The following is a 10,533-nucleotide window of genomic DNA, read 5'->3' on the forward strand; positions in this document are numbered from 1 at the left end:
CATCCTCTCATCAAAACCGTCTACATTCATCCCCCCTCTCTCCTCTCCTCGTCAAATCCACGTTTTTCTCCTCATAAATCAAACTATAATCACCCCCTTCTCATCATCACCTACCTTTTCACTATTCACATCTCGATTTCTCCAATTTTTTCTCGATTTTATCATTTTTCTTCCTATGGAACTTTCCCCCTTCACACTTCACGCCGCCTCTTGCTGTCGCCGCTTTTCCTTTCACTGTCTCTGTTGTCTTCTGTGTTGATTCTTCTTCGCTCTCCGCTTCCGATTCGAATCGATTGTTGATATTGGGTTATTTTAATTTTTGTGCTTCTGGTTATGGATTTCACTCAACAGCCGGCAAATCAAGGGCTTTCTCTAGGGTTTCTGTCGCACGTATCTGATACGGTGAAGAGCAACCGGATCCCTAGCCCTAAAATCGCCGAAGATTCGTTGTCGTTTCAGATCGAGTCGCGGAGCAGGGACCCTTCGCACCCGCTGCCTTCTGTTCCACTTCAATTGATGGACCAGCAGAAGGAGAATCACCACAATTATGTCCACGGCGTCAACGATTTGAATGAAATTAGGGATGTTGAGGAGGAGGAGGACGATGAGGGGAAGATGGAGGAGTTTCGCATTTTAGGGCACTCGCTGACTCTGAAGCGGAAGCGTGACTGCGAATCAGGGTGGTCATCGGCGTCGCCGCCTTCCTCCTCGAAGGTGGTTAGGGTTTCGTCGAACAGCGACCTGGAATCGAGAAAGAGCGCTGTCCGGTCATGGGGGAATCAGAGCTTGCGGGATGCTGACCCAGATATCTTTGAGATAATGGAGAAGGAGAAAGGGAGGCAGTTCAAAGGGATTGAACTGATTGCCTCTGAGAATTTCGTGTGCAAAGCTGTGATGGAGGCACTGGGAAGCTCCCTTACCAATAAGTACTCTGAAGGAATGCCTGGTGCAAGGTATTACGGAGGGAATCAGTACATTGACGAGATTGAAACACTGTGTTGTGAGCGTGCCTTGGCTGCTTTCAGCCTCGATTCGGAGAATTGGGGTGTAAATGTACAGCCGTATTCATGTACATCTGCAAATTTTGCAGTTTATACTGGGCTTTTGCTACCTGGTGATCGGATAATGGGGTTGGACACACCTTCGGGAGGGAACACGAGTCATGGGTGCTATTTGCCCAATGGGCGGAAAATGTCTGGGGCCTCGATCTTTTTTGAGAGTCTGCCTTATAAGATTAACCCACAGACAGGGTATGTAGACTATGATAAACTAGAGGAGAAGGCTCTGGATTTTCGCCCCAAGATATTGATATGTGGTGGAAGTTCGTACCCTCGGGAGTGGGAGTATGTAAGGTTGAGGAAGATAGCAGATAAATGTGGTGCGGTGTTGTTGTGTGACATGGCTCAAATTAGCGGCCTTATAGCTGCTAAGGTGATTTTTTTAATTCCCTATTATAAGTTCGAACTTTTTCTCATGTTCCGTACGTTTTCTTTGCCTCTGGAGCACTTTCTTGTGAATTTGTAGTCTGTAGTGTCAAATAAGTTACTTTTGTTTTACATATTCCGAAGTATTGATTGTCAAGTATTTCAGATAAAAACTTTTGGATTATATGTACATGTACTTGAGTTTTTAATCTCTTGTTTTCCTCGGAAGTTGGACTTATCCAGCCTCCACATAATTAGCATGGCATGGCTTTCTCAAAATGATGGCTTGGATCAAATTGAATTTCGTCCAGTGGAACATGCTATATACATTGTTTTTGTAACATGCTCTATGGTTGGTTTGGATGCATTTTATTATAGGATTCTGCCATTTTAGTAGAAGCCAATGGTTCAATTCTCAGCTTTGAAAATTAATTTTTACATGTGATGTGCACATTCTTTAGTTAAATTGTCACTACTGGTCTTGCAATATTTTGTCCGGACTGTCTTTAAAGGCAAGAGCTTTGTTTCTATTTTGATTAGACACCTTTTCCTTATATGGATGTCTTGATTACATTATTTAGCATTTAATGTAATCATTTTATTGCAGGAATGTGCAAGTCCTTTTGAATATTGTGATATTGTTACCTCTACCACTCACAAAAGTCTCCGAGGGCCCAGGGGAGGAATTATTTTCTACAGAAGGGGCCCAAAACTTAGAAAGCGAGGGGTGCATTTGAATCAAGGAGATGGTGGTGATAGATATGATTTTGAGGAAAAGATCAATTTTGCTGTTTTCCCTGCAATGCAAGGTGGGCCTCACAACAATCACATTGCAGCCCTTGCTATAGCTTTGAAACAAGTGGCTACTCCCGAGTACAAGGCATACATGCAACAAGTGAAGAAAAATGCTCATGCCTTGGCATCAGCTTTGATAAAAAGGCACTGCAAACTTGTAACCGGGGGCACTGATAATCATATGCTGATATGGGATCTAAGGAATTTTGGAGTGACAGGTATGTTTCCGCATTCCCCTTTTGACTTTACTGAATTCTTTTTGTTGGATTATAGATGTTGCAAAACTGTATATTTTTAATTTCTTAAGAGATGACTGTAGACTGTAGGAGTTGAGAGAAGTAAAATTTAGACTGCTTGTTGATGGGTAATTGTTTCATGTGATCATTTTGTAGTTGGTGTTTAGTTTGTTTGTACACGTTATTGTGGAAACTTATCAGAAGGAATAAATTGATCTGGCTTCCTTTTTTGTGAAATTGTGCATACCCTGTTTCTGCATTTTGCTTGTTTTTGTGGTCTTGATTGTGTCTGGTGCTTGGTTGTCTCTACATTTATGTGATGATGTTACTATTTGAATCGTAGTTGAATCATTTGGTGCTTCCTGCATAATTGAGTTTTTCAATTACTATCTTGTGATATAACTAATGAGCATGATGGTCTTTTCTTGGTGATATGTAGGTTATATTCTAGAGAAGATCTGCGAGTTGTGTCACATTACGCTCAATAAAGTCACAATCTTCGATGACAATGGTAATATCATCCCAGGAGGCGTAAGAATCGGTACGTCCGTGTATATATCAGTTATATATGGATTGGTTTATGCAGTGATTTTGTGCTCATGGCTGATAATGTTGACATGATATTCCCACAGGCACTCCTGCCATGACATCAAGAGGCTGTGTTGAGTCTGATTTTGAGGTCATGGCCGACTTTCTCCTTAGAGCTGTACATATCGCAAGCTCGGTGCAGAGAGATCATGGAAAACTGCCAAAATCACTGCTGAAGGGGCTCGAGAACAACAAAGAAATCGCTGAGCTCCGAGCACGAGCAGAAAGTTTTGCTTCTCAATTCGCTATGCCTGGATTTGATTGATGATTTGGTCCACCCCCACCATACATGGTAACAATTCTTTGATACTTGATTTCATTACTGTGACCATATCGTGCGCATACTGCATCACGGATGGCCCATCATACTCGTCATCATGCCTGTGGAGTACGAGACATGTTTTGGAGGTCGGTTTAGAATCGTTGCGTGGAGGCTGGATAGGGACCTCATCATCTACTATTGTTTTGTCCTGGTGACTCAGGGTTTATTTTCGTGTAAAGCCTCATTTAGTTGCTAAATACTGCCTATAATAAATATTACTACTACTATAAATAGTTCACTTGATTATTGAAAATACTTTGTTTCTTGTTGTATGTATGTGACTTGTAGCAATTATCAGAAGATTTTATTTACTCCATTGTAAGAGGAGATTTTGTTTGGACCTTCAAAATTACGTTCATTCTCTCAATCAGTCAATGTTGTTGCATTATGATCACCCATTTCAAAGATGGGGTAAAGCACCGATTTCAGATTGCAAAAACAATTTTTTGTGCCACTTTGATTATGTAAAACTTTCACAAAAAAAGTTGTTTTTATCTCGTTGTCAAGGCAAGTTAAGATCGTACTAATTTTTCAGGCGCCGAAACTTTTTTAAAGTATACAAAATTTTCCATAGTTTGAATATTTCATATTTCAAAATTGAATAATTTCACATGTTATAAATGAGAAAATGACTTAATTTAGATATATGTGAGATTTAAACTTTTTTCTTGATAAAAGTCCCCTAGAATCTCCCTCTTTCTCTCTACCAAATAGTGGTTATTCCACTTCATATTCTTGGTTTCATAAGTGGAATGATTAGTCATTTTACTATCACAACTTAGGAGAATCTTTCATGAAAATGCACGTAAGATTTTGAACAGTATTTTCTTATCATGATTTTCAAATATTCAATGTTGAGCTAACAATAATACTACTTTCTTTCTCACTACAATAATAGTGTTACATTAATTACTCCTCCCTTCTCACTTTAGGTAAATTCATCACTTATTTTGGGGTATTTTAGTTAAAAAAAAGTTCTGTCTTCAACCAAACCGACACAGAATCAAAGATCGATATCTGCTTATTAATCTTTTATTTAATCTTTTTTACTATTATGAAAAAAAAAATACCCACGAATTTTCTTCCAACCTTTTCGATTCTCGAAAAAGACCGATGCTCTCTTTTGATCTTATGAAGAGACAATTTGATATTGAAAGAATCTTTTAAAGATAACATTGGTCTTAATTCACATACTGTTACTTCCCCCAATTTGGCAATGCTTTATATATTTTATTGAAACACAGAATCACATTCTTTCCCTTGAAGATTTTCTTTCCTTTTGATCTATTAAGCATAATAGCTTCCATCAAAAGATTTAATTTATAAAAAAAAAAAAGTTTTCATAAAATAGTAAAAAACTTCTTTCTCTAACTATCTATGTGAACACATGTTCAAAAGTGTCTTCCTCCCTTCAACAATCTCATCAAAGAAATCATCAAGCTGTCCAATTATCCCCTCAGCCCCACACTGCAAGGCTTCAACAGAGCTCTTCAAACTCTCCACCTTCTCACCAACCTCGGCCTCCGCGCCCTCGATCTCCGCCCTGAGCTCTTCCATCACGAAAGCCGACCTCCTCAGCTCGTAGAGCATGATCCCGGGCTCGTGGTGATGGTGCCCCACCGCGCTCGCCACCCTCTGATGCAGGTTTGCAGCCGAGGCCGCGAGAGCATAGGACTCGTCGCACTCGCCTTGGTAGAAACTCGTATCCGGCCAGCAGTAGACTAAACCGCTCACGAGGATCAACAGAAGCAACGTGCTCACGTGCCTCATCGCGTGTAACGCCTCTCTGAAGCCGTTGTATCGTTTGGACGCAACGCTGTCCTTGAATTTTAACGATAATGTGTGGATTTTGATCTCTGCCATGCTTCTGTTCTCGTGCTGTATTGCGGTCAACTCCCTCTCACATCCTCTGATTGCCCTAATAACCTATATAATAATAATAATTTATTTATTGTTAACTAATGTTAAGTTACTATATAAACGTTTGAACTGAAATTACTATAGAAGTCTCATATTACTTTATTAAAAAAAAAACCTGGGTGCAGAGGTGGGGGGTGGGGGGGTGGGGGCCGCGGAGCAAGGAGGCGGCGGTGGAGGCGGGGGAATAGTAGTTTTCCAAGGCGGAGACGGCGGATTTGATGAGGTGGCAGGCGTCCCAAAGGCGGGAGGTTTCGTCCATGTATTCGTCGAGCCATTTGTCACCGAGGGGGAGGTGGAGCTTGTGGAGCAATGAGATGAGGTGGGAGTGGAAGGATCGGAGCGTGGAGAGGACGTGGTGGAGGAAGGCAGCGGACATGAAGTTGTGGGAGAGAAAGAGGTGATCGAGATTGTCGAGTTGCTCCGACAAGAAGCTGAGGAATCCGGCGACGGAGGTGGAGGGAGAGCGGGAATGGCTCATCATGAGAGAGAGAGATTGTGTGAAGGAAGGTTTGATGAAGAAGGGAGAGGGAAGGTGGAGAAGAATACAAGGATGATATACTTTCTCTATTTATAGTGAGAGTTCTTTTTTTAAGAATTTGTTTGTTGGGAGCAATTGTGCAACAGTGGTGTGAAGTGAAGGGATGATTGAGAATCTAACATTTTTTTTTCTTTTCTTTAAAGTGGTGTTCGGTTTGATAGATTTGACAAGATTTTATTTTATGAATGTAGTTTGATGAGTAGACATGATGAGATGCTTGGTTAGTTGTAATTGGATCGAAAGTGGTGATTATGATTTTCGAACCGGAACCGTCAATGTATTTAGGTCCAATATTTAGGAACCAAGAACTGATGATTGACTGCTGGTTTTGATAAAATGGAAACAATCATGAAAAATCGGGTACGAAATGTTAAAAAAAAAAGCTGTTGGGGTTTTAACCGAAACTTGAACCGCTAGTCAAAATCGAAACCATCAAATTTGTTGTTGGGCCATTTATGACCTGCAACCGTTACCGACAGTTGCGACACCCTAATATATGGCTGGATACTTAACTAAATAACATATAATTAATCTTAACTTGTGATAGGTCTTGACATTTGTATTGTAACAATATTAATTTCGAGTAGTTCAAAAAACGAAACATCTAGTAACAACAAAGACAAAAAAATATACTGGAGTATTATTCTATCTATCCGCAATTGAAGTCTCATTTAAGTATATCATCACACTAACATTTCATATTAAATTAGTACTACTATATAAATGTTAGAATCTAACTCCATTAAGTTTTTTCCATCTTTTTCTTCATATTTATTAAAATTTGAACCAGGTTAAAGTAGAACTTTAAATTGTGAACTGATGCAGTTCAACACGACAATTCTCGTAGACAATTTTGCTCATCCATTTCTCCTTCCCGTTACTAGTGCAATTTTTCATTAGTGGGCTTTCTGTGATCACAATTTATGTATAATCTTGAAGATAATTTTTATGCATGGAAGCTAAGTATTGGTTGGAAAAGTTGGATCACTTTAAATAAGATCCCAATCTTGCTTATCTTCTTCCACCCTTTTTTGGTGTGTAATCCTTTCAAGGTATTTGATTTCAGTCTGGTTATTTATGGAAAGGGAATGGTGAGGTTCTCTGCATCAACACTGTTTCATCAATTTTGCTTTCTCTCTTTATGCATAAATATATATTTTTCTTTTTCATTAAAGAATGTCAATCCTTTATAACGAAAACGATAAAGGAGATGAGTATAAATACTTAAACATGGGATCCCAACAGATTTTCTGATCTCAAATTCAGGTATCCTTTTTTTCTTGCTGAGTAGAAAAGATTCTCTTACCATTTTTCTGCTTATTTTCTTTTTCAAGAAGTTGGCATTCAAAACTGAATTTCTTTACTTGTGAAAGGATAATTGGTGTGCTTCCCCTTATATAGAGCTCTCCACTTCTTCAGTAAATATTCTGTTCAATTTCGGAATGAGAAATAAATCGAAGAGATATAAGTTGAAAAAGATAGTGAAATGTCAATCCCGCTTATATATCTTAGTTTTGTAATGAAATGTCAGTAAAATGAGTCAACGATTATGAGTTTTACTTAGTACTAGTATTTATAATAAATATGAAATGACACCGCTATTGATGTACGTACAAACAAAATGCCAAAAAGAGACTCATATTACTTGACAAAGTAATTAATAATTATCTTTGGTGCTATCAAAAGCTGGTATATTAGTTTGGATCCCATGTTGACAAAAGAAACAAATAAGGTGGCACCAAATAAAATCATGGTGTTATTTCATATCAAGACTCCCAAAAGAAAAGGCCATACAAATTCTAGTAGTTGACAACATAGGAGAGATTGGACACCACACAAAATCACATTCTAAACCAACCAAAGTGATACTTCAATGGCCACCATTACCATTACCAATCTCGGTACGACATCGTACGAGAAGAACCGTTGATTTCCACGATTGGTCGCCACCAACAGTGGTGCGAAGCTAGTAGGAAACGTTAGTATCATAATCCCACAACCAATGGTTTACCACTCAAGCAAAAGATTAGATTCAGAAAAAGTAGATAAAATTAATATATCTATTTACATGAAAATAGCTTATAAATATATGTATATAAGCTCTGTACATCTTGTTTAGGATTCTTCACCTAAGCATGTCCCCGGAATTGAGCTGCAACGCACTCAAAGCCGGGGAAATGCTGAAGCTCCTTTGGAACGAGTGGTGGCCGAGAGGGGTCGGCCTATCCGGAATCATGGGAACCTCGATATCACCTTCCAACATCTTCAACGCCTCTACAATGGTCGGCCTTAGGGCGACCATGACATGAGCACACAGAATGCCAACGAGGACGAATCTCTCCATCACCCCTCTTGGATTCGTACTCTGTGAATCTCCAGTGTTGACCAGGCAAGGATCCAACACCTTCTCGAGCTTCCCGCCTTTCACGAGCTCCCAAGCCCAGTCTGTGATCAGAGGCGACCCCGCGGACAGATCAAGAGCCCTCCTCCCACACATGATCTCCAAAACAACAACTCCAAAGCTGTACACGTCGCTTTTCTCAGTCAACTGCCCGTACAACGCGTACTCAGGTGCTAAATACCCGTGCGTCCCAGCCACACGAGTCGTGAGATGAGACTGCCCTTCCCTGCTCTGCTTCGCCAGCCCAAAATCCGCCACCCTCGCCCTCATCTCACCATCCAGCAATATATTAGTCCCCTTGATATCCCGATGAAAGATAGCTGGCTTAACGCCATAATGCAGATAAGCAAGCCCTTTCGCCACATCCATGATCACACTCTTCCTCATAGGCCACGACAACGGGGAAACCCCACTGCCACTCACCGGAAACAGATGGTCATCAAGATTCCCATTCGGCATGTAGTCATACACAAGATAACGCTCACTCTCGTGCGGACCACCATTCTCATCAACCACACAACACCCTCTAAGAGGCAACAGATTCCTATGCTTCAAGTTACTAATGATCTCAACTTCATTACAAAATTCCGCATTCCCTTCTATATCCGACTCTATTATCTTTTTCACTGCAACAACCGTTCCATCACTCAACGTCCCTCGATACACCATCCCAAAACCCCCTCTCCCGAGAAAGTTCTTAGGCGAAAACCCATCCGTTGCCTTCTCGAGTTCTTGAATCTTAAACCATATCGACACAACGGCCGGCCTCCTCGGCCTAGACCCCAACTCCTCCTCTCCCTCATCACCCCTCTCTTTAAACCTCCTAGCCCACCAAATGTACAACCCCAACAAACAAGACACTAAAACAAGAGCCACACCAGCTCCAGCAACGCCGTAAATCAAACCCGACCGCCTCCTACCCGATGAGCTCTTGTGAGAAACAACCGATAAACCGAAAATACAAGAAACAGCACCAATGCTCTCAGGTCCAAACTGATTCACAATCCCAGCAGCATACAACACAGCAAAGTAGAAACAATCAGTGGAATGAGACATATTACCATCAATTGCAGTCAAACTCGATTGAACCCTGAATCCCGCAGCAACACAAGCATCACAAGCGGTGAGATCAGTGAGGTCTGGCTTGCAAGCAGAGTCCAACACCGTCGAATTCCCAAGCTTCCTCACCCAATCAGAAGTCGATTGAATCGAAGCACAAATGTTCGGAGACGTCACGAATTGCGGAGGATCAAAACACACCGAAGTCAAATTCGACGGCAAAGAGAGAGAGTTCAATTTCGCCTGAAAATCATCAAGGCATGAAATCGAGGTGGGCAAATCAGGGAGCTGGAACAAAGATGTCTTTTTTAGATTCTCCGCGAATGCGACGCCGTATAGAGAGAGGAGGGCTTGGCAGCACCGTGTGCTGTTGGGAGAGAGATGCTCTTTGCACTCGGATACATCCCATGGAACTGAGCTCACATAATCCAAATTCATGGGGCATTTTGCGGTTGTGTTTGTCGGATTTTGAGCGGAGACGGAAAGAGGAGATAGAAACAGAGTGACGATCGAGAAAAGTAAAATCAGCTTCATTTTGAAATCACCCAAAGCTGGAATAAGTTAGTTTGGTGTGGGAATTGAGGTGTGGTGATAATCATTGGGGAGAAGGGAATTAGGGATTGGGGTCTAGGAAAGGAGGAGGAAAAAGGGGGTTTGTGTTTGTGTGTGTAGCGATATGCATGAATGTGAGGAAAATTCGAGGAAATGTGAGGCGGTTTAGGTTTGAAGGGGAGGTGGCGAGGAAGAAGAATAAAGAAATTGGGGGAACTTTAGTCAAAGGGCATTGGATTGTAAAGTAATTGTGATGGAATCTCTGCGACGGCTGTGGAGGATGAAGATTGGAGTTGCAGCTCTGCATTGTCAAATTGGGTTTGCTGGATTTGACTCACATGTGAGTGACGTCACTGTGACGTATTTAAAAACAATTTGATATTGCTTGGGTTTTTTCATTCCTGGAGAAAGTTATTTTATGGTAAAAATAAAATCAAAATTTTGCTAATAGTCTAGTTTGTGGTGATTACTAACTTTCGATGTAAGAGCATCCACAATGGCGGCTAGCGCATTGGTTAGTCGATTCGCGTCGCTAGCCGGTCGGCTAGCCGAACCATTGTAATCGGCCAGCGGCTTTTTGGCGAAAAAATCGGCGAGCCCTAGCCGATTTCTAGGCGCTGACCGATGCGCTGGCCGCCATTGCAGGCTGGCGATCGGCGAGCGATCGGCCAGCGCAATTTTTTACTTTTTATTTTTTG

The 10,533-nt window shown here is 41.2% G+C and overlaps 3 protein-coding genes across 3 annotated transcripts; 1 reads left to right on the forward strand and 2 right to left on the reverse strand.

The window, feature by feature from the left end:
* LOC125213438 (serine hydroxymethyltransferase 7-like) lies at positions 1-3,681 on the forward strand. Its single transcript, XM_048113989.2, has 4 exons — positions 1-1,431; positions 2,032-2,437; positions 2,895-2,996; positions 3,088-3,681. The coding sequence occupies exons 1-4, from the start codon at positions 334-336 to the stop codon at positions 3,306-3,308; spliced, it is 1,827 nt and encodes a 608-aa protein (XP_047969946.1). The 5' UTR covers positions 1-333; the 3' UTR covers positions 3,309-3,681.
* Positions 3,682-4,666: 985 nt separating this feature from the next.
* LOC125213070 (uncharacterized) lies at positions 4,667-5,967 on the reverse strand. The gene is made up of 2 exons (XM_048113426.2): positions 5,401-5,967; positions 4,667-5,291 (listed from the first exon to the last, which is right to left on the reverse strand). The coding sequence occupies exons 1-2, from the start codon at positions 5,764-5,766 to the stop codon at positions 4,737-4,739; spliced, it is 921 nt and encodes a 306-aa protein (XP_047969383.1). The 5' UTR covers positions 5,767-5,967; the 3' UTR covers positions 4,667-4,736.
* Positions 5,968-7,556: 1,589 nt separating this feature from the next.
* On the reverse strand, positions 7,557-10,148 carry LOC125214987 (putative receptor-like protein kinase At1g11050). Its single transcript, XM_048116252.2, has one exon. It carries the CDS (start codon positions 9,815-9,817, stop codon positions 7,949-7,951), a length of 1,869 nt encoding a protein of 622 aa, XP_047972209.1. The 5' UTR covers positions 9,818-10,148; the 3' UTR covers positions 7,557-7,948.
* Positions 10,149-10,533: the final 385 nt, after the last annotated feature.

Source organism: Salvia hispanica, chromosome 3 (assembly GCF_029641045.1).
Source record: "Salvia hispanica isolate PSC_SH4W2 chromosome 3, Shi_PSC_v1, whole genome shotgun sequence".
Taxonomy (NCBI): Eukaryota; Viridiplantae; Streptophyta; class Magnoliopsida; order Lamiales; family Lamiaceae; genus Salvia; species Salvia hispanica.